This window comes from Rhinopithecus bieti, unplaced genomic scaffold (genome assembly GCF_001698545.2).
Source record: "Rhinopithecus bieti isolate Rb0 unplaced genomic scaffold, ASM169854v2 scaffold_6907, whole genome shotgun sequence".
NCBI lineage: Eukaryota > Metazoa > Chordata > Mammalia > Primates > Cercopithecidae > Rhinopithecus > Rhinopithecus bieti.
In genome coordinates this window covers 1,021,711-1,044,454 of record NW_016805647.1, presented here as the reverse complement: position 1 = coordinate 1,044,454, position 22,744 = coordinate 1,021,711, and the positions used below count along the sequence as shown (strand labels likewise).

Below are 22,744 nucleotides of genomic sequence, written 5' to 3'. Positions count from 1 at the left end.
AGGACTGCGGGAACTCCGTCCGAGAGCTGTACGGGTGACTCTGGGGGCCCCTTTTGTCGGGGGGCCAACAGACCTCTCCCTACCCACCTTCTTCCCTTGAAGCTAGGTGACCAAAATAAACTTGCGGTTTTGCTCCTACCCTTGCCTAGTCGCTGGTTCTTTTGTACCCGCTCTGGTGGTCTTAGAAAAACAAAACAGAAACTATCACATTTGTGGATGAAGGGATTTAGATGTGGTGGAGCTGGCCTTCCAGCAGATATTCAGGCCCAAGCAAAGCAGGCCTCTGGGTGACCTACTCTGGGGAAAGCAAAGAGACCAGGCGGGCAGAGCTGAGGGAGGGAGGTGCTGAGAGTGTGCTGGGGCTAGAGATGGAGGGTTGTCAAAGCCTTGCCAATGAGTTGGGGGCTTGTTGGAGCAGACAGTAGGGACCATTGCAGGTTCTTGAGCAGGGGAGACACCTGAAGAAGGTGGAGAGATAGCAAAAGTGGCAGGTTACCTCCTTAGGCTGTTTTAGTTGGTAATAATAGACTGTTTCTAAGTTCAGTCAAACACTATCACTCCCCATCCCAAAGCTGTTCTTGACTTCTCTGGAGGCACTTGCTTCTTCCTCTGGACTCTTATGGTTCTCTCCAGCTGGAGTGTATCTCTTTGGCAGCAATTATACCAGCTCAAATCTTCCTGAAAACATCCATGATTTTCTGCCTGAATCCCCTGGTTGCCCAGCCCACAGAGGTTACCTCCTTCTTGGGGCTCCTGAGTTCTGTGACCTACTTGTGGGGCTCTGTTCATGGAAGGCAGTGTCTCTTGGCCCTAGCTGCTCATTAGAAGACTGGGTTTTTAAAATGTCTCCACGCCCAGATTGTAACCCAGATCAACGACATTGTGATCTCTGGGGTGGGACCTAGGTATTGGGATGGTTTCTAAACATCTCAGGTAATTCCAATGTGCACATTGTGATTTGGGATCACAAGCCACCTGTGATAATCGGGGATCCTGCTTTATGATTACTGCTTTCATTCATGCACTTGGCGTACCTGGAACACATTGGGGTGCAGGGAGAAAGCACTAGGATTATAAATATAAACCAAAATCCTATGCTTTTAAAATGTGCTTTACAATCGACTTAATAGTAGAAGAGTTAATGATCATAACAGTCGGCAGCCCTTGAGCACTTACTGCGGCCAGGCTCTCATCCAAGCACTTGACACGAAAGTTCCAGAAAGCAGTCACACCAACATTTAAACACAGGATGACTCCAGCAGCCACCTTTTATCCATCATGCCAACCTGTTCTCAAAGTACACGTGTAATTTAGAAACAAACAAAAATCATAACATATAAAAAAGATACAGATACCAGGGTGACCCGTGAAACATTTTTTGCTAATAAGGCTTCATGATCAAATAATCAGACTACGGTGGCCGACTATGAGTCCTCCAGACCAGGTCTAAATCTCTCTCTTATTTTTGTTCCTTCTGCCCATCAGCTAGCAGAATCTGGGTTCTAATAAATGCTCAATAAATATCTGCCCACTCCCAGCAACATTTATTAAATGATAATCACAGCTAACGTTTATCAACATTGCCAATGTGCCAGAGACATCATACTTAATCTTCACAGAGGTCCTGTAAGGCTATGATTACACCTGTTTGCGACACTGAGCAGCTAAGTAACTTGCCAGAGTTCAGAACCTGAACCCAGACTGTGGGACTGCACAGTTCATTCTCCCCCACTGGTGAGCAGGTCCACAGGGAACAGCTTATGAAGGTGGTGGGGGAGGGGTGGATTTTAAAACATCAGGAAAGAGGCAGAGGTGGATCGTTCACTCCCTGCAGGTGGTTCCTTCTGCCAAGAGTGACCTTACCTATCCTTACCTACCCTCCTGTCCCAGCTCAAACGCATCTTCTCCTGGAAGCCTACAGAGGGGTCTGACCCGTTCCTGCCTCATCTTCCCCGCTGAACTTGGAACTCCTCGAGGGCAGGGTTGGGTCCTACTCAAGGGTCATCCACAGAGCTGGCTCAGCAAACGTACACTGGTCATCTGAGCCTGCGCCCGTCCTTCCTCCCAGGCCAGTGCGCCTCCACCCCTCGGGTTTTTCCTCTGTGAACTCTGCTTCCTTTTCTTTCTTTTATCCCTCCTCCTTCTTCTCCTTCTTTTCCACGTGTCTTCTCCTCTCATCCTCTCGTCTCTCCATCCCCACCTCCCACTCCTTCCCACGCCCCATCTCCCCACCCCACCACCCCGCGCCGCCCCCAACCCTGGGCCGAGCAGGTGCAATTCCTCAGGCGGCCTACAGAGGGCGATGTGCGCCACCACTGGGCCGCGCCCCTCTGGCGCGCGCTTCCTGTGAGGTCAGGTGGGAGGAAACCGCCAGGAGCCGCCGGGAGTGGACGCCGCCGAGGCCGGGAGTCGCGCCTGCAGGTGAGTCGCCGCGCCGGGGAGGGAGCGCATCCCTCGCCGCAGCCCGGACCGGGACTTGGAGCCGGTGTCGGACTCCGGAGCCTGGGGCTGGCGGCCTGGGAAGCGTCCCTCCCGCCCCCGGCCTGGAATGTCAGGTGCGCCGCGGGCCGGGCCCGCGGGTGGCCCACCCGGCGGGCCGCGCGATGACAAAGCACAAAGGGACTGCGTGCGACCACCATCTGCTCGGCTTGCGCCAGGGTCAGCGGGCTTCAGGAGGAGGACGCGCCTGTCCCGGGCTCCAGGCTATGGGCGAGACAACAGGGGCTCCTGACCTTTTTTGGCGTATATGTCACCAGTGCTGTCTAGAACGTAGATGGACACTGAGGCTTATCTCCTGAGAACGAATGGCCTTTACCCAGACTCAAAGGGAGGCGTGGAGGGGCCCGCAGTCCAGGGGTCCGCGGAGTGGAGCCTTTTGAGAGTCACCGCAGCAACCCCCCTCCCATATTTTGGGAAGGCTGGGCCCTGCGCCCATTAGCCAAGGTTGGACTGGTGTTCCCCGCGAAGTGAGGGACAGGTGAGGGGCGTGCCCTCTGCAGCAAAGGTATGCTTTTCTGAGCCAGCCCAGAGGTGCATGGTGGCGAGTGTGGTCTGCCGCTACCAGGCAGTGGCTGTAAAGTAACCCCGAAGTGACCCCCGTCTCCCTGGGTGTTCCTGGGGAAGGCCCAGGTGGTGACATTGACTCCCTGGGGGAGCAACACACTCGACCCATTTTTTAGTGGAAGGGAAATGGAACCCCACTGGGGATCCTGGTGCCCTGGACTCCCAGTTTAGTACCCAAAGAGGGCCCTAGAACCAGAGCTTCTGGCCTCCTGTTCTTTCTCTGCTGCCCATAGGTGTGATCCTGGGCAGGCTAGGTAAAAGTCTCCCTGTGCCTCTCTGCCTGTGACACAGTGGCCGCGCTAGTACCCTCCTGGGGGGAGTGTTGTGAGGCTTGAGTGAGGTGAGCCTTGCAGGATGAGCTTTCCACGGGGCGTGGGCCACAGCAGGGGCTCAGTCCCAGTTGTGCTGTTGGCAGTGTAGTGATTGGCAATAAAACTTCCTTTGCCAAGGATCCTTTTGATAGTTTTCCTGGTGGACTCCATGTCTGAAATCTTTTTGCCTGGCAAACACCTTGCCTTTATTTCTCCCCTTTTTGTGAATCAGACACCGCTGTGAGCATGACTGACCGCAAGCCTCCCTCAATTTCTGGTAAATTTTTTCCTTCAGGCTTTTTGAGGTCAGGGTGAGAATCCTCCACGGATCTTCATGAGTCTGGTCCCAGATAACTAACAGTTAAAGGTTTTGTGGTGGGGAGAACTTCTGCGCCACTTGGCTTCCATTAGCCTACCCACCCTGAACCACACAATGCAGGTGCAGCCCATCAGGGACCCGCAGCGCCTGGGAGGATGGTACGGATCTTGGCCAATGGGGAAATCGTGCAGGATGACGACCCCCGAGTGAGGACCACTACCCAGCCACCAAGAGGTAGCACTCCTCGACAGGTAGGTACTCATTTCCTGTGGAGTGGGACAGATGACCTCCTGTGTACTGGCTATTCCTAGCTTCCAGAAGTTTCTCTTGCTGGTCACTAACCTTTTCTAGCCTGAAACCCTTTTTGCAGAGCACTGGGTAAGACTTGGGGAAGACGCAGTGGCTTATTGTCTACCTCTCCAGATCTCCTTTCTCCAGGCAGCCTCCCCAGACTTCACACCCAAGAGCTCTCTCTCCTTTAACTTGGTTAGCAAATCTCACTGGAGCTGGTGTCTTTCTTTTAAGAGTGAGTTGCATGACAGAGAAGCTGGAGAGGAAGTAGAGGAGATGAGCCCTGGGCACAGAATAATTATTTTAAAGGAGTGGCTGGGTGCGGTGGCTCACACCTGTAATCCTAGCAGTTCGGGAGGCTGAGGTGGGTGGATCACGAGGTCAGGAGTTCGAGACCAGCCTGACCAACATGGTGAAACCCCGTCTCTACTAAAAATACAAAATTAGCCAGGTGTGGTGATGCATGCCTGTAATCCCAGCTACTCAGGAGGCTGAGGCAGGAGAATTGCTTGAACCCGGGAGGCAGAGTTTGTGGTGAGTCGAGATTGTGCCATTGCACTCCAGCCTGGGTGACAGAGCGAGACTCCATCTCAAAAAAAAGAAAGGAGTGATGATAAATATTAAAAATGCCGGCCCTAGAGCCATGCCCTGTAGTCCAACGTGCCTCAACCACTTCCTCTCTCCTTTGTCCTGGGCCTGATGTAAGGAATATAGACTGGCATGTTCTGTGCTCTGAAAGCTTGTGACTTGGTTGTTGGGATTCTTATGAGTGGCATGGGGGATTGCTGAGAAAGGAGGGTGTGACCCTGGGTGTCTGTAGGAAGGGAAGGACACAGCCTAGAGAGGTTGCCTCCTGGCTGGTGCCTCAACCCAAGGATTCATTCATCTCTCTCTGTCTTCATGTTCTAGAGCTTCCTCAACAGGGGCCATGGTGCTCCCCAGGGGTCCTGGCCCCGCCAGCAGCAGGCAGGTGCCAGGCTGGGTGCTGCTCAGTCCCCCTTCAATGACCTCAACCGGCAGCTGGTGAACATGGGCTTTCCGCAGTGGCATCTCGGCAACCATGCTGTGGAGCCGGTGACCTCCATCCTGCTCCTCTTCCTGCTCATGATGCTTGGTGTTCGTGGCCTCCTCCTGGTGGGCCTTGTCTACCTGGTGTCCCACCTGAGTCAGCGGTGACCTGTGGGGGCTGACGCGGGTGGGCCTGTTGAGAGGGACTTGCTGGGCCTTGGTGTGGGAGCAGGCATATTCTGAGGGGATCTGGTGGTGCCTTGAAAGTGTGATCAGAGAGGGGACCACAGGTGTGTGTTTCCCCCTTGTGTTAAGCATGAGGCAGAGGGAGACGTTAGTCCAGCATTTCCAAAGTGTGGGTAGATCCCTTGGCTCCCCTGAGATATTTTGAGGTGGTATGGGGCCTGCATTAAGTAGCACAAAATCAGAGCAAGAACGTGATGCCCTTCCCAGTTGTCTCAATCCCTTTATGCCGAGAAGGTCTCAGCTGGATGCCAACATGTTCCGATGCCTGTGGAAGACTTGCCGACGTCTCCTCTGCCTAGGGAGCGGGACTTAGGCTTAGGGCAGGTGGGAAAAATTCCAGACTTTTATAGCACTGCTTTTGTTTTAATGGTATATTTTTATTGGCTACCTATTGTTTAGGACAGGTGGTACTGGCATTCTATTTATTGTGACATTTTCAATAAATAGATTTAAGTAAAAATGAGTCCATATAAAGAAATGTATAAATAATCGTACACCTGCACGCAGATCCGGAAAACATGGTAAAGAGGAATTGGGTTTGGGGAACAGGCAGCAGCGAGCATTTGACCTCAGAGGGTGGTTTCTAAGATTTTCTCAGTAGGATCGCAGAACTAGGAGAGAAGGTCTGGAGGAGATCTGGCTTGGACCCCTTGCCTGAGGTGTGGATGACTTCCAGCCTCACTCTGAGATGCCAGACATTATGGTCAGCTTTGTGGGGAGGGTTCCTCTAGCCAGAATGACTGATGAGGCTGCAGGGTCGGGAGAGCCAGGGTGTAGGTCCGAGGTCTCCCTTGCTTAAGGAGACCTTCCTAACCAGAGGCTACTCAGCCTCTTTCACCCTCCAGAGGCTCCCGTCACCCCTGGCTGCAGCACATTCTCCTTAGAAAACGGTGCATGTGGAACGAGGATGCCCTGGTTCTCTGGAGAGGAGGCCTTGAGTTTTGACATGTGAGCCCTGGATCTGCGTGGAAGCCCTGCCTGGGGAGGCACTGGGTGGCTGAGGCTCTGGGCCACTGAGGGAGGAGGGTTATTTCTAGGTTGGAGGGAGGCTGGTTGAGCCAAGGACTTGTCTGTCCTGGCACCAGGTTTCTCATTCTTTTCTCGGGATCCACTGGGTTTGGTTGTTTGCAGGGAGGAAGGCGTGTTTTGGAGTTGCTAGGTCTGCGGGGGAGGATGGGAGCAAGAAGGAGCTTGAGGCCACCCCTCCATCTGAGAGCCTGCCGTGCCGTCTGGAACAGAAGCTTCTCACCTGGGACCTGGACAAAGGGAGCTGGGGGCTCAGCCCTGCTGGTGTCTCAGCTGGTCCCCATGGCATCTCCTTCTGTCCTGACACTTCGGCCCACCCACTCGCCTGGCTCCAAGCCCCTGCAACTCCAGCCTGCCAGCCACAGGGAAGTTCCTGGCCATACCCCGCTCTCCTAACTCCCTTCTCCCTCAGCTTCTCTTAGGGGTGGGTTTTCCCTTTCATTTTCCCCTTGCAAAGCTGCAGGACTCTGAAAACATAAATCATGAGTGGAAAACCCCAATATATAAAATACCTTGAGGGGATATGAATCTGAGTCCTCACATTCAGGGCTGAGAACAATACCTTTTTCTAGAACTCAGTTTCCATTCCCAAAGTCCAGGCCCTTTGAGAATTAGGGTCTGTTAGAGAAGGTGGGGGTGAGCAGGGCTTCCCTCTGCACCTTCATTCTGGCTAGAGGAACCCTCCCCACAAAGCTGACCATAAAAAAGCGGGAGGAGAGGGGCCTCCCTGGCTTTAGGCAGGATGGTGGAGGTGGGCAGGGGCCACAGTGGGCAGAGATGGCTTCTCCTGAGGCTTGCTTGGTGCTTAGCCGGCCTAAGGGGTAGGGCTGGGGGCTGGAAGTCAGTTGGTGGGGCCCAAGAGGAGGTGAAGTCTTGCCCTGTTTGTTGACTGAGCTCCAGGCCCCATAGAGCTGCTCTGGTTGGATGGGTCTCTTGGCCCTTCTCTGAGCCACCTGTCTTCTCCGCCTCACTTCCTAAGGCCAGTGTCTGAAAGGTATGCACACAGAGGCAGCTTAGTGTGGGGAGGCGCCCCCTGGGGTCATGCAGCTTGCAGCTGGGAGTGGCCTGGGGCCACGTACTTCCGTACTCCAGCCTGCCTGAAAGCCCTCAACAGGTCTCTCCCCTGCACTGACTGACTGAGGCCTCACAGGGGGTGGCTGTGTCCTGCACAGGCAGAGGCTAGGTCCTCTGGGAGGCCAGATCAGAGCTGAGAGGCCTGAGTGAGCCTCTGCCTCGGTCTACTCAGCATCCTCATCAGAAGTTCACTGAGGGGGTGGGCTCTTCCTTCTCTGCCCACCGCCAGCTCTGCCTGCTGTGTGACAGGACCCCCAGACTGAGCTGCCTGTCTTGTTCCAGTCCTGCCCAAGAGGGCAGATTTCCAGGGAGGTTTCTGCTGATCCTCAAACCCTGTGTCTCCGTGGCAGGCTGGATTTCCAGCCCTGCTGCCTGGGGAGAGCTGCTCCTCCTCCCACCCATGTGAGCCAGCAGCTCAGACCCCACTAGGCCTCCAGCGCCTCTGTGGGGCTGAAGAGTGGAGTGCCCCACTGTGGGGAGTTGCCTTGACTCCTTGGCTGGGGCCACCCGGTGAGTAGAGCTGCTGGGGTCTGACTCGTCCGTTCTGCTCAATCTCGGGACCAGCCAGCCTCCTGGTCCCCTCCACACATTCCAAGCCCTTGGCTCTCCAAGCTCCTCCCTCTCCACCCTCCAGCTAGTCCTGGAAGTGGGGACCATCATCTCCCTGAAGGAGACACCAAGCCTGAGATCAGATGAAACAGTGGCTCTGGTTTTGCCAGTTCCCCCGAGCAACCGTCTCCCAGCTCCTGCCTCCCTCTGAGTGGGGCCAGAATGGGGCCTTTTAGCATAGGTGGGGGCCGGGGATGTCGGGCTCCCTCTCTGGGGCCTTTCTAGCTCTGTGGGTCTGAGGGGAAGCCCTGAGGCAGTGGCCAGGGCCTCTGTCCACTTGGATGCCTGAACTTGAGGACGGGAGGAAAGCTGCCCCTGCGCTCTGTGGCTCACCTGGTGGCATAGGAGGCCTGTTTGCAGGCCTGGCTCTGCTCTTTGTGGACAGTTCACATAGTGTCTTGAGCCTTGGTTTCCTCATCCCTGTGAAGGGATGACGATCTGGGCCCTGCCCACCTCTCAGAGCCTTTCAGGGGATCACCCAAAGCATGGCGGGTAAGAGGTGGGCAGAGGGCCATGGAGAGGGGGACTGCACCCACCCCCGAGCTGCCTCCACAGGTGCTGCACCATGGCCCACAGCTTCTGCACTGGCAACTTTGGCTCCAGAGTGGCCGCCTTGTCCCAGGCACCTGGGAGCCCTGACTGGGGCAGTGCTGGGCTTCTAAGAGCAGGGTTGCCCCTCCTGCAGCTGTTAGAGAAGAAACACAGCCACTTCGCTGTGCTCCTGGAAGCTGAGGGGCTTGTTGCTGGTGTCGAGTGTCGGGACTGGATGATGTTTGTTGAGAGTGTATGGAGTGCCTGGCCCTGTGCTAAGCATTTATGTCATTTAATTGTCACTAGCACCTTATGACATAAGTGCTGTCACTGTCATCTTTATTTCATGGCAGAGGACATGGCAGAGGGTTTATAACTTGCTGTAGGACCCAAAGCAAGCTGGGTGGAGCTAGGATTCAAACAGAGGCCCACAGCCCATGCTCTTGACCACTCCTCTGTTTTACCTCTGGCTATACCTGCATCAGCATCGTCTGGAAACCTGCTGCAGATGCAGACGCCCAGCTGCACTATCTGCTGAGACCTGCCTGCAGCCCCATGGGATCAGCTGTGTGGGGGCAGAGGGCACAGAGGTGGGTGCGAGGGTACTGGCTGCAGCTGCCCAGCTGGGTGGCCTCAGTGGCTTCCCAGCCCTGGGCCGCAGTCATGAAGATGTAGCTCTCTTCCCTGCATTCCCAAATGCATATTTTCATTGCAAAGTGACAAATCCAGTTCTCTCTCAAAGGGTTGAGTGGGGGCAGGGGAGGGAGGCAGAGAGAATCTGCAGCCTGTCCAGCCAGTAGGACAAGCAAGCCTACCCCACCTGGTGCTGCCACCCAGTGCTTGAAAGAGCAGCAAGAGAAAGTTCAAGAAGCAGGTAGAGTGAGAGCTTCAAAGAATTACAAAGGGGGTGTGTATGGAGGCGTGTGTGTGTGCCTCTGAGCCTCTGCTTTGAGGCTGGGGGCAGAGCTGAAACCAGATGGCTTTAGGGACTCAGAACTTGGAAGGAGAAGGTTGGAGCTGCTTGAGATGAAGCCGGAGGGCCACTGCCTCAAGTGCCCAGGCAGGTGGGGCACAGGGCTGGTGTGCCTTGGCCCTGCGCCCAGCTTCAGTCCCTCTGGTGGGCAGGGGCCCTGCTGGGGGCTGAATGCCTGCTTCCCATTCCCGGCTTCAGCTCTGTTAACCAGAGACCTTGGCATGGCCCAGCATCTCCCTAAACCTCCGTGTCCTCATCTGCACCTCCCAGGGTGAGAGGATCAAGTACATTAATTCATGGGAAGCACTTAGCCGTTTCTGGCACAGGTTAGTACTCAATGTTACTGTATTCACAGAGCAATGGTATTAGGACTCACTTAACATTTTTTTTTTTTTAACGGCAGCTCACATCTTAATGTTTTGAAAGGAAGCTTCATGTTACTATTGTAAATGGAAAACCAGCACTACTTGCCATTCACAGTAGGTATTCGTACACATTAATCCAGGACAGAAAAATAAATGATATTCCATTTTAGCTAGTCACTGCTGTTGTCCAAGTCCTTAGCCTGATGCCTGCTTTCTTTGTTAAAAAAAAAAAAAAAAAAGTCAGTTTATGAAGATTGGGAGTGGTACTGAAGCCTCACTGGCCCCTCACTGAGACCTTCTCCTCAATGGATTCAGAGGACGGAAGAGAAACGAAAGAAGAATGACTTCCTCACCGTATGATTCGGTGCTGTGTTTGTAAATTGTTTATAATCGTCGTGTGCACCACCCCAAATCATTTCACATCCTGGCAGGTAACAGTACCCCACAACTGTAGGAAACATGGTATGATCTTAAGCAAGCTATTTTAAAAGTCTCACTCTTTGTAAAGTAATGCATTTGTGTGGTTCAAAGATGATATGATATACAAATGTATATAGAGAAAAGCCTTTCTCCCTCCTCTGTCCCCATCCATCCACCCTTCCTCCACTCCACTATAACTACTGTTCTTAGTGTCTTCTAAACACTTCCAGAATTTAATTATGCAAATATGAGCAAACATGAATATACTATTTTTTCTTTTTTTAAAAAATACAAATAATAGAAAATTTGGCACGGTTTTCTCTGCCGTTTAAAATTTTCACTCAGCAATAATATATCCTGGCATGTTTCGTATGAGTACATGAAGAGCGTTTTCATCCTGCAGTATTTTGGTGTTTGAGTTGTCGACCCTCTCTTGGGCTCACCTGTACCACAGGGGATTGACTCAGTTGACCCTCAGGGCCTTGCAGCTCTGACCCTGAACCAACCCACGGGGTTTTTCTCTGAAATGTGGGGATCTTGACAGAACTGTCTCCCCTTTTCCAGGGCCCGAGGGGTCTGTCATAACCTGATAGGGTTTCTCAGTCTCCTTTGCGGTTGGATAGGGTGCAATTTCTGCCCTCAGCTGGCTCCCTGCAGTAGCCTCACCTGAACACTGCCTCCTGGCTCACACTGTACCCTGAGATGAGCTGAGAGGGCCTCTCCACAGCCTCTGACAGGCAGGGAGTGACCCCCTCCTGGCCTCCTTCATTCTGGAAAAACAAACAGGCTGGGCTAGACTTCCATGAAGGCCGCTTTCAGCTCTGAGACTGACCCCTATCATGGAGGGCCTTGCCCTCAGTAGACGCTTGATGGACTTTGCTGCTGCCTGGCTTGGCGTTGCCAACGTCGCTGTCCCCATTTCCTCTAATACCCCATTTTCTTTTTTAAAATTTAATTTTTCAGTTCAGGGGTACGTGTGCAGGTTTATTGTATAGGTAAACTTATGGGGGTTTGTTGTACAGATTATTTCATCACCCAGGTATTCAGCCTAGTACCCATTCATTATTTTTCCTGATCCTCTCCCTCCTCTCACACTGCACCCTCTGAAAGGCCCCAGTATGTGTTGTTCCCTTTTATGTGTCCATGTAACAACCCATTTTCATGAACATCTGGATTAAGGAGGTTAAGAAAAGCCTTGAAGAGAGACCAAGACCGCAGCTTTCCTTAGCTCTGAACTGGCTGATGAACTCCCAATGCCCTTTTGTAGGGACCCGAGACACCACCGCCTTGGTGTGCAGACCCGAAAGGCTGTGGAAGTTGTCTCGTGGCGCCATCTGGTGGAATTTCCAGACAGGAGCAGGCACTCCCTCCTGCAAATAACACTACAAATGGATTCATCTGCCCTCTTGCTCCCCACGGTGAGTGCTCACTTCAGTCAGCCTGGGCTTGGGATTACCTTCTATTTTAGAAAGCTTTCTGGTGGAGAGCATGCACAATTCCATTATAATTTCTCATTCACTGTGGTTTCATCCTGGGCTGAGCCTAGTGCCAGGAACATTCATAAGTTTTGTTTCATTTCATCCTCTCCCAAGCAAAGAAAAATAGATGTCCTTTTTCCCAGAGTAAAGTAATTTATATGTGGCCACACAGTTGGCAGACAGCAGATCTGGAGCCTGCCTCGCCAGCCTCCAGCAAAGTGAATCTGGGAGCCCTAGGGAGGGCGGAAGGTGGCTGTGGAACCCCAGGGAGAGGGTTTGTCACTGGGGTCCAGTCTTGAACCAGACCTTCCAGGATTTGAGTTTTCAGCCTAGGAGACAGAGTGAGAAGTTTTAGACTTGGTTATTTTGTAGCCCAGGGTTGCCGTGATCATGTTAGGTGACCCCCAGTGGGAGGGGCTTGCCCACTGTTTAAGGCTAGATGGGGGTGGCTACATCTAGCCCAGCCTCACCCAGTGCAGCACCCACCAACGCCTCACAGTTGCCTGTCCTTACTCAGGGCCTCGTGCCAGGTGGTTCCTCTTGAAGAACGTGATATTTGTGGCATGGGGCCCATTGCCTAGCTCTTGTCTTTTTCATTGGAGACAAGAAGCAGGCGAATCAGACAGGCTCCCCACTTGGTAGCTGTGTGCCTTTGGGCAAGTTCCTTACTGTGCCTCATCTGTGAAATGGGGATGATGTGTCATCTAGGGTGGTGTTGAGCTCCAAATGGAAGACGCATATGCAGTTCCTGGCGGGTCGCAGCATGTCATGGATGAGGGTTTGTATCAGATCACCTCCTGCAGGGCCCATTAGTGAAAATTGTCTGCCCTCAGTCAAGAAAACGTAAAATGCAATTTGCTTTTGAAATTCTGGGAGAAAAAAAATGGAAAAATTTCCCAATATGTCTGCTTACCAATATCATGCAGTTAAGACATCTGCCTCTGAGGCATGGGCGTGCTCATCGGTCTATGAAAGGGTATGTTTGTTTTTTCTTTTTTGCAGCTTTGAGCCCAACGAATCCTGAGAAATCACTTTCTTCTGATGAAGTGGCTAAAATCTGGACGCTGTCAGCAAGAGAACATACAAGCCAACCACAAGCGCCTGTGACAGGGTGTTCCTCTTCCTCTGATAGTGGTTCTCAACCCAGCCACACCACCAGTTCATCTGGGCAGCTTTAAAACATGCAGCCTGGGTTCCAGATCCAGAGCCATGAGGCAGCCTTCCTCCAGGTGGGAACCGCTCTGTCCCCGGGGAGCAGGGTTTGTGGCTCCTTCCCTCTCACATGTCAGACTGAGTTTCCGAGGGCGGGGATCATGCTCAGTTCTTTTTTGTATTCCCAGTCCCAGACAGAGGCCCTGGCCCTTTGTCAAAACTTGGGGACTGCTCTGCAAACTGCATGAGAAGGAATGAGTCACCAGCCCAACTAAAGAGAGGAGGGGACCCCAAAAGCAGAGCCCATTCTTCCTGCCTTGACTGGGTTGGATCCTGGCGACTTCTCTGTCACCTGTGCACTCAGGAACGTTATTCTCAAGTTGTAAGTGCAGGCAGCTCTACCCCGCAGCACGTGTGGGATAAAGAAGGAGAGAAGAAAGCAAGGAGGGAGGAGGCAGGGAGGGAGGGAGGAATGAAAGAACCTAGGTCAGTAGTATAAATGTAGCCCTGAGCCGGGGGTCCCAAGGCTCGCCATGACATCTGCCTGTATCCCAGCATCTCTTTTAAATGACGAAGCAGCCTTCCTTGAAGACCCACCAGCTGGGAACTGCTGCCCACTCCAGAAGCCTGGGGAGGGCTTCTGTCTCCCTCCTCTGCTCCACTTGCTTCTCCTTTGAGTCAGGTGACAGGCCAGGCCCAGCCCAGGGTGCAAAGGGTGCAGTGACCCTGGGACACAGGGATGTCATGGGAGTGACTCATTGTGGCCTCACAGCTCAGGAAGGGGATGCATGTGCTGTCTCCTTGCCTCTGCCTTATTCCAGGGGAGTTAGACTGTTGCCTTTTGCTCCCAAGCCCTTGAGAAACCAGGGCCAGATCTACTTGGGCTCTAACTACCAATGCCCTGGTTATGCTGGAGTTAGAAACTCAAATGCCCTCAGGGACCAGATAGGTGCCAGAGAATCGTGTGAAGCAGCTGGGTCCCAGGCACCAGGGAGGGGTGTGGTCTGTGGAGGACTGGACGGGGCAGACCCTCCTAAAGGCTTCGTGGAGCTGCACAACACCTTGCGGGGTAAGGCCGCTGCCACTGCAGCTGGGATATTGGCGCTCCTCCTGGCTCAGAGCAGGCCCCAGGGTCTATGTACTGGCTCCTCCTCCCCCAGGAGCTGCGTGGCCTCAGGGAATTTAGCCCCTCCCCTAAGCCTCAGTTTTCTCTATGAATGGGGAAATAATGCCCCCTCTTGGGGTTGACATGCAGGAAAAGGGGAATTTTTATATTCCTTACATATTCCATACTGACATGTTCTTGATATAGCACCTCTATTTGTTTTCTGTGCTGTGTCACAAATCACCAAAAATTTAGCAGCTTAAAACAACACATGTTTAATATCTCACAGTTCCTGGGCATGGCTTAGCAAGTCCTCTGCAGAGCTGCCAACAGTGCCAGTCAGAGCTGGATTCTCATCTGGAGGCTTAACTGGGGAGGGTCCACTTCCAAGCCCCCTAGATTACTTATTGAAAGAATAAGCTGCGCTTTCTTGCGGGTATAGGACTCACTGCAACTTGTTTCTTCACAGCCAGCAATGGAGAGAGACTCCAGAGCTAGCTCTAGGCATCCCCTCCCCTTTGCCGCATTCTGTTGGTTGGAAGCCAGTCACAGTCCCACTCACCAAGGGAGAGGATCACAGAAACGCGTGAACACCAGAGGCTAGGATCATGGGGTCACGTTAAGTCCACCCACCATAGCTCCTGATAGCTTGATGGCCACGATTACAATTGATTGGGTGCTTACCATGTACCAGGCAGGGTGTAGAGGATTTCACACTTATTATCCCATCTATTTAAGTTGTTGTATTGATAACTTAGACTCAGAGAGGCCAGGCAACTTACCTGAACTCACTCAGATATTAACTGGCGGGATTTAAACCCGGGTCCCTCTGCTCCCCGTGTCTTGGGTCTTCCTTGGACATTACACTCAAGGCCATGGTCAGCATCAAGCTGTCCCTGAGGAGTCCTCCAACACCTTAAGGTACTTGTTTCAGAAGTCACTTATCTCCCTGGGTTCAAGTCCTTTAACTTGTTCAGTCAGGCCCTGTCCTTGGCTGCTGAGTCTCTGTCTCACCTTCCTTTGGCTCTGTCCTCAGATGTCTCTAGAAATGGTTCAAGCTTCTTGTCCCTTGATTTGTCTGTCCAATGATTCTTCTGTCTCCTCTCAACTCCTTCCTGCTTAATCAGCTAATTCCACAAATAGCCACTGAGACTCCCTTCTATAGGAAGGCCCTGTGCTGGGTGCTGCCCTCCATATTCCCCCAGGGTTCTTACAGTCTAATGAAGAGGCAGTGTGTGCAACACTAACTCCAGTTCAGCAGTTCAACGAAAACACCACCATCTTTAGACAATATAAAAGTCATTTTCTCTCTGTAAGTTAGGAATAGAGAATACAGAGGGGGCTTAGGTACCTTCACAAGGTTATCAGGAATGCAGGCCCCTTATCCAGCAGCTGTGCCTCATCGTTCAAGATGGCTGCAAAGCTCCAGGCATCGTGCTGTTATTCCCATCAGCAGGAAGAAGAAAGAGGCAAAGACAAATCATCCCTGACCACCCAGACGAGGTCAGCTTCCTATTCATATGCTCCCTTGGCACCTTTGCTTCCCCATCACAATGCAGAGAAACTCATTCTTTGTGTCCTTGTTTGATGTTTATTCACCACTCTCCCTTGCCTCCCACCAGGTTAGAAGCTCCAAGAAATCTGGCATCGTGTCTGTCTTCTTTGTTGTTCTAGTCCCGCGGTCCACCGCAGTGCTTGGCGTGTAGTAGGTGCTCAATAAGTAGTTATTGATGGAAGGAACACTCAAGATTGCACTTTAAACATGCTCTTAATATTGGGGTGAGTCAGAGTTGGCCTGGCCCAAATCTGGAATCTTCTGAATTGAGTCTATGATGATGAGTGCTGCTAAGGGTTGTACATACATGACCTTGCTTAATCTTCAGCAGAACCCTGAGGGGAAGATTCTGCCATTTTCTTCAACTAGCAAATGAGAAGATATCATGAGGTTATGAAACTACTGAACAGGAAAGCTGTGATTTGAACTTGGCTCTCCAACTCAGAACCTCTATTTACTTACCTAGTGACTGTCCAGGACACCAGGGTGATCACAGTCCCCTCCAGGCCCCCCTCCTGCAGCCCTGGCTAGCTCCTTCGATTGCCAGCAGGCAGCTCAGTAGCCGTGTGTTCAGTCACAGTGCTGAGGAAGCATCATACACTTGGCCCCTTGTCCTGAAGTGGGGCTTCACCTGCAGAAAATGGAGGAAGGGCAGGAGGTGCCAGCATCAACTGGGAGAATGCCAGTTCTCCAGCACTCCTCCTACTCTAGCAGATTTCTAGGAGCCTTGTGGTCCAGGGGTTCTTTCAGACTACAGACGAAGGCAGGTGGGGCTGCCGTGCTCTCGGAGGCGGGTTGGAGCATGCCTTGCGGTGGGTGCTGTGTGTGCTGTGGTTTCCATTTCTGCCCGCTTCTTGGCGGGCCCGCCTGATAAGGGGAAGGTGATGGGAAACTGATACCTGTCTGTGCTGGGCCCCCTTGAACCATGTGGGGCTTATAGAGACCCTGGGCCAAGGAGAGGTTCTGAGGGCCACTGGAGGAGGGGTCCTAGCTTCTCCCCTCAGACTCCACAGAATACCCCAGGTGGGGACTAGATTCTGGCTGCAGTCAAGGCGCTCAGAGCTTTGCTGGGCAATTTGGTCTAAGCCTCTGTTGCACAGATGGGACACTGAAGGCCAGTGAGGCAACAGGCTTGCCAAGATCACACAGCCCGTCAGTGTCAGAGCTGGCGCTGGCTCTCTAAACTGGATGCGCTCTGTGGCTCCTTTGACTGAACAGTTCATCCGGCCCACAGGCCATCGGAGGGGCATTTGGTGGAGGGTCCTAGTTTGATGTCTGGCTTGAAGAGCGGGTTCCTGGCTCTGCTATGGAGGTCCTGCTGGGACCAGCCAGTTCTGATCATGGCTGCCAGAAGGTGGCGCTAGGCACCCAGTTGCCACTTAAGTTCAAGAAAAAGAGAATGGCAACCCGGGGTCTGGGTATAATTAGGGGAAGAGGCCGGTTTTGGAGCTCAGCTTCCAATCACCCTCCTGCCCTGGCACGCTTGTGCGTGGGCACCCAGGGGCATGGGAGCAACTGGAGACTGCACATTGGGTTCCTCTGGTCCCAGATCCTTTGGAAGGTTGCAGTGTGGGCAGTGAATGGGCGCCCAGATGTGCTCCATTTACTCATCTTGACTAGATGATAACTAGAGATGGAATAAAAGCAGCCAGGATGGGTGGGTGCCTCTCTCCAACAGCGAGACTCAGCCTGGGCCCCAGCTCAGGCCTTTCCACCTGGCTCAGCTCCCAGGTGCACCCCCTTGCATGGCACAGAGCACTTCGTCCCCACAGGGCCCATCCCCCGCTGGGGAAGGGCCAGAGAGCTCAGGGTGCCCCGAGAGAGGCTGTCTCATTCTTGGGAACTTCCCCTCCTCCCTTCACCTTTCCTGCTCTCTCTCTCCATCTCTCCTTCCTGTCCTCTCACCTTGCTCATCTCTCCTGCCCCTTCTTTTTTCTCATGCTCACCTCGTCCCAGTTCCCCCAGGGACCCTGCAGGTCTAGTCCCCACCCCCAACACCTCATCTGCAGAGGCAAACAGGGACCAATATCAGTGAGTTTCTAGAATGTGGTTTCCATGGTGACGGTACATCTCCTGCCTCCTTGGTGCTCAGCACTGGACAGGTTGCCGTGGAGACTCTCACCTCATTGAGGAGTGATTTGTGGGACTGTTTTTCTTCTTTACTTCATCTTCTTCTGTCCAGAAATTCTGCCAGCCCAGACAGCATTTTCCCCACTCCTAGCAAACCTGGGAGCCTTCTCCAAAGGGCTTCCCACCCAGGGTCACTGAGGCCTGGAAAGCATTTTATTTATACGAGGTATTCCTGGTAACCTTCTCTGCCTTTCATAGGGTGCGTGAGCGGTCACCACAGAGAAACAGGCCAAAGCTGACCCGATGCCCACCTTTTCTGCCCACAGTGTCCTTCCAGGCCCCTGACTTGTTCCATGCAGTCAATGCACGCCAAACCTGAGAGCTTCTGCTTGGTGGCCATTTTCCTTAAGCGTCTTTGGAGAAACAGTGACAGTGAGGGGGTGAGGTGGGAATAGTGAGCACAGTGAATCCAGGCAAAAGAGGTGGGTTAGAAGGGGGAGAAGTACCGGAAAGGGAGGAATGAGACGTGGGCAGACTGGGGGAGCTCGAAGGGAGAGGGAGAGGTGGAGGGTGAAAGTTGGTCACCAGAGAAAAGCCAACCCGTGAGTCCGCAGCAGGAGTATTCCTCTGGTGTTAATGCCCTTTATAAATCACTCCGCAGCTCCAAACCCAAAACGGGCCTCTTCTTTCTCTGCCAAGTAGAAAATGTGTTCGTCGACATAAAAACATATTAAGTACATTGTGGCCCTCATTCCCCCCAAGTTGAAAGCCATTACAATAATTAATTAAGGCAGGAGATTAATTAAAGAGTCGTTTCCCCCCATTCTCTCCAAATAGATCAATCAGGAGGCGGGAGAACATGTGCTACTCGGCAGACAGAGAAGGGGGGCTGGAGCGGAGGCCGAGGGGCAGCAAGGCAGTTACAGACACAGCCAGAGACAAAGGACTTCCGTGCTGGGGGCTGGGGGCCGGGGCTGAGAGGAGCTGGCAAGGAGGCCCCCAGGAGGGAGAGCTTGCTCTGCTTCCAAGTACCTGTGATCTGACTTCCCTTCTTGGTGTTCACAGCCTGAGGGTCGCTGTCACCATGGAAACAGGCCTGGGGACAGGAGGAATATCAGCCCTCTGCTCCTGGACTCCTGGATTCCCCTCTGGGAGTGAGAGTTCCCAGTGAGCAGAGTTAAGGCCCCAGGAGGCGTTTCTGTGGAGTGGCATGAGAGGTGGTGTCCTCCCCACTCCAGTGCCAAGCCCAAAACCAACTCCACACGAGCGTTGTCAGGCTGATGACAAGCCTGAAAGATTTGTTCCTCACATGTGCCACACTGCAGACAGGACAGGCTAGTATTAGCTCAGGCTGAGAATCAGTCTTTTAGGTAACTTTACTCATTTTGCTAAATTTTGAGTTCTTAATGATTGCTTTTTCCCTTTCTCCCGCTCTTTCACTCTCTTTCTTCCTCTTTCTTATGCCTTTGGCTGATCTATTTTCTAGCTGAATTTCATATTTCTAAGAAATGTTTATATCATGTAGTGTGTTTCATGTGTGCATAGTGGGTTTAACCCATTCCACCGTGTGTCTCTGTCTTGCTTACTTTTGAGCCTTCCAGAACTTTCCCATTGATTTGTTCAAAAGCACGGCTCTTGTGTTTCTGTATTTTTTATGATCTTTTTCATATTTCTATGAAAATAAAGGGGTGGTGCTCCATAGATGATTCCCCATGATATCCCTGGTATCGTTTCCTCCTTTCTGTTATTTTATTTTGGGTTTTTGTATCTTTGTGCATGTGTGGACTTAGCAGGCGGTTAGCTCTTCTGTTGAGAGGAGATGGTTCAGCAGAGTTGGGTGATGAGGGAGCAGCTCATCCAGCATCTACTCTGCCGCTTACAAAGTGTAACTCAGAATCACAAAGCAGCACACCTTTCACTCACTCTGTCATTATGGATGGGGGCTTAGTAGGCACCAGGCTTTGGAAACGCGTGGTGGGCAAGACAGATGTGGTCCCTGCCGTCTGGGGGATGACAGTCTGGTGGGAGAGATTGACATCAAACAATAAATACACAAGAATATAGCTACAAATTGTGACAAATACCACGCAGGCAAAACCTAGGTTCTTTGATAGAGAATAGCACATGCCTACTTTAGGCTGGGGGTCAGGAGGAGGTGACATTTGCACTGCAGCAGAAGCCAGCCAGCCAAAGTGAGCAGTGAAGAGTGACGGTCCCCAGCAGGAGTGGAGCCGTTGGAAGCTGATGAAGCTTCAGCCTGGGGCCCTTCAGTGCACTGGAGCCTCACAAGGCTCTGGGGGTGGCCCTAGCAATAATGGGTCCACATGGTCATATGTTTTGTAAAACTGCAAAAGTTCTTTAACTGAAATCAGTTAAGAGCACTGGCAAGTGGCCAGGGAGGGAACCACTGGGACCTGGCTGAGGAAATGCTGAGTTGGGGAGTCTATTTGGGTTTAGGGAGATGTATGTACATGCTTGTGGCACTTCCATGTATGGTCAAGGTCAAGGTCAAGGCCATCGTGGGGTGGGAATGGCTCCCAGGCACATTCTTCCTCCCACTGTGCTGGGCAAGAAGGTGCAGTATTTGGGGTTGACCGAAACAGGCCCTTTTGCTGGCGGGGAGTGTGGCAGGTGGGGCGTGGAGCAGCATGTGGCTGGGAAGGTGCAGGGGCAGCTTCAGGGTCTGGAATATTGTTTTGAATTTTGTGAAGTTTGTGGAATTTGTCAGCTTTTTAAAACTTGTAATTTGTTTGGACTTTTCTCATTCTAAACAAGTTTTCACTTTTATGCCTAATTTTGCTTTTGAGTTTCTGAATTTCTGAATTCTGAGTTCCTTTTTTTTTTTGGAGACAGGTCTCTCTCTGTCGCCCAGACTGGAGTGCAGTAGTGTGATCTCAGCTCACTGCAGCCTTGACATCCTGGGCTCAAGTGATCCTCCTACCTCAGCCTCTTGAGTAGCTGGGACCACAGGCATATGCCACCACACCCAGCTAATTTTTGTATTTTTTGTAGGGATGGCATTTTGCCATGTTGCCCAGGCTGGTCTTGAACTCCCGAGCTCAAGCAGTCCCCCTGTCTTGGCCTCCCAAAGTGCTGGGATTATAGGTGTGAGCCACTGTGCTGGGCCCTGCATTTCCTTTTTATGGAACCCGTGCCCTCCACCCTCCAGCAGGGATCTGGGCTCTGCCCCTGTCTGCTGAACCTGTCTTCTCCTTTGTGGCTGAATGGTGCTCAAAGGGATGTCCTCGGGGCGGGAGTGGCTGAGTCCCCAACCTGGAGGCTTCTGGGGCTGCTTCCAGGTATCACCATTTCCCTCACCTAGGGGAGGTGGGGCCAGGAGGCAGATAGAACAGGCCCCAGGCCCAGGACCAGGGCCAGCTGTTTCTCCTCGGACACTTAGAACTTTTCAGAACTGGCATTTGCAACCCTCTCTTCTCTTCCTCTACCTCCTGTCCTCAGGCTGCAGTGCCTTGAATAATCCCATGTAAGAATCATTTGGGATTAAAGGATCACCTTCTCCAGTTGCTTTCTTTTTCTTTTTTCTTTTTCTTTCTTTTTTTTTTGAGACGGAGTCTTCTCTGTTGCCAGGTTGGAGTGCAATGGCGCTATCTCGGCTCACTGCAACCTCCACCTCCCAGGTTCAAGGGATTCTCCTGCCACAGCCTCCTGAGCAGCTGGGACTACAGGCGCCTGTCACCATGCCCAGCTAATTTTTGTATTTTTAGTAGAGATGGGGTTTCACCATGTTGGCCAGGATGGTGTTGATCTCCTGACCTTGTGATCCGCCTGCCTTGGCCTCCCAAAGTGCTGGGATTACAGGCATGAGCCACCATGCCCGGCCGAGGTTTTCTTTTTTAAAATAGCCAGTGCTATCACTCAGTGTTTACACATAAAAATATGTAGGTGATATATCAGGTGGACAGAGCAAGATAAAAATACACACATACTTTTTATTCACAATACGTAAAATTATCCCAAAGGAATGTGAGTACACTGAGAAGGATGGGTAGGAACCCACAGCAGCATAGAAAGGCCTTGTGTGTGTGTGTGTGTTAGAGTTGCTTGTGTTTTATGAGTACGTGTGTGTTTGTGTGTGTGTTGAGGGAAGCAGTCTATGGGGATAAATGCAAAGTAGCCTAAAGAATTTTCCAAGGAAAAATGAAAGCCCTGACAGGCCTGGCTGTGGTGGCTTCTGAAGGGAGACCCAGGCCTGCTTGGACGAGGGGCTCAGTGGGAAACCTGATCCCACCAGGTGCCTTCAGCTGCCTCCCCTCAGGCCAAAGCCCCGACACACCACAAACCCACAGGACAAAGCCTGGAACTGAAACTGGTTTTGAAAAATGGGGTTTGTACACAGTCACGTGGAATGCAGCTTAGTCTCTCTCTCTCGCCCAGACTGGAGTGCAGCCCACACCCTTCACTGTCATTGGCTATTGCCCAGTGCCGTGCTCTCCTGTGGGCAAGGACGGGGTTGACGGGGGGATGTCCCTCTGCGGTTCTTGAAGTTCTGCCTGGCTGCCCCCACTGCCCTCCAATGACTCCTCTCCAGCCTGAGTTTCCTTTCCAGCCATGGTTGGAGCCCTGGAGCCCCAGAGATGCTCATCAAAAGCATGTGCAGTGGACCCCTTTGATTCTCCCTCGCCTTCTTGTTCAGAAGCCCCGTGTGTAAAGCAGACAGAAGCTGAGCTGCTGCAGCTTAGCTAAGTCTTTGAGGGATGAGGTTGGCTCAGGGGCAGTGGGTGTCTCAGTGTCACTCCTCTGCCCCACCCTCCACTCAAAGTCAGGAACACAGACCTTACTCCTGCTCACCGTGCTTTGCCCTGAACCCTGCCTGGAGTGCAAAATGTTTCCCTCTCCTTCCACATCTCCCTGCGGCTCTTGCCCTTGGAAAGGCCTAGAAGGTGCAGAGGAGTGAGGCCACTTGCCAGGCATCCTGCAGCTTTTTCCTCAAACTCCAGCTGCCTGGCTCCTAGGACACCAGTGCTAGCTTGTGGCCCCTTCCTTGGGGCTGTGACTGCCGTGTCCCTCCTTGTTTACACTTTTTAAGCGGCAAGACAAAGATTGGTTGAAGAGTAAGTGGTGTCTACAGCTGCCTTGAAGAAGAGCAGGAGTGTGTCTCGGGGCTGCATGCTACTCAATTCCTAACAA

The 22,744-nt window shown here is 52.5% G+C and overlaps 1 protein-coding gene and 2 long non-coding RNA genes across 5 annotated transcripts in view; 1 reads left to right on the top strand and 2 right to left on the bottom strand.

Annotated features, from left to right (window-relative positions):
- LOC108530358 (uncharacterized) overlaps window positions 1–2,174 on the bottom strand; it is an 8,569-nt gene extending 6,395 nt beyond the window's left edge. The window contains exons 1-3 of one of the 3 annotated variants that reach the window (XR_001885815.1): window positions 1,874–2,174; window positions 1,177–1,286; window positions 315–458 (exon numbers count right to left, since the gene is read on the bottom strand). This is a non-coding gene — a long non-coding RNA (uncharacterized LOC108530358). Of the gene's footprint in view, window positions 1–314; window positions 459–1,176; window positions 1,287–1,873 lie in introns of those variants that run through there. The other 2 variants (XR_001885813.1, XR_001885814.1) reach the window with 2 other exon arrangements.
- Window positions 2,175–2,294: 120 nt separating this feature from the next.
- On the top strand, window positions 2,295–5,701 carry FAM241B (family with sequence similarity 241 member B). The gene is made up of 3 exons (XM_017873183.1): window positions 2,295–2,421; window positions 3,814–3,944; window positions 4,894–5,701. Exons 2-3 carry the CDS (start codon window positions 3,849–3,851, stop codon window positions 5,158–5,160), a joined length of 363 nt encoding a protein of 120 aa, XP_017728672.1. The 5' UTR covers window positions 2,295–2,421; window positions 3,814–3,848; the 3' UTR covers window positions 5,161–5,701.
- Window positions 5,702–14,348: 8,647 nt separating this feature from the next.
- Window positions 14,349–19,276, bottom strand: LOC108530356 (uncharacterized). The gene is made up of 3 exons (XR_001885812.1): window positions 17,473–19,276; window positions 15,989–16,157; window positions 14,349–15,891 (listed from the first exon to the last, which is right to left on the bottom strand). It is a non-coding gene; the product is annotated as an uncharacterized LOC108530356 (long non-coding RNA).
- Window positions 19,277–22,744: the final 3,468 nt, after the last annotated feature.

What these genes read in the sequence shown, in the direction of transcription:
- FAM241B (XM_017873183.1), top strand. Translation starts at nt 3,849, where the DNA reads ATGGTACGGATCTTGGCCAATGGGGAAATCGTGCAGGATGACGACCCC. An exon ending in GAGGTAGCACTCCTCGACAG is followed by an intron (nt 3,945 to 4,893) that starts GTAGGTACTCAT and finishes TTCATGTTCTAG; the next exon opens with AGCTTCCTCAACAGGGGCCA.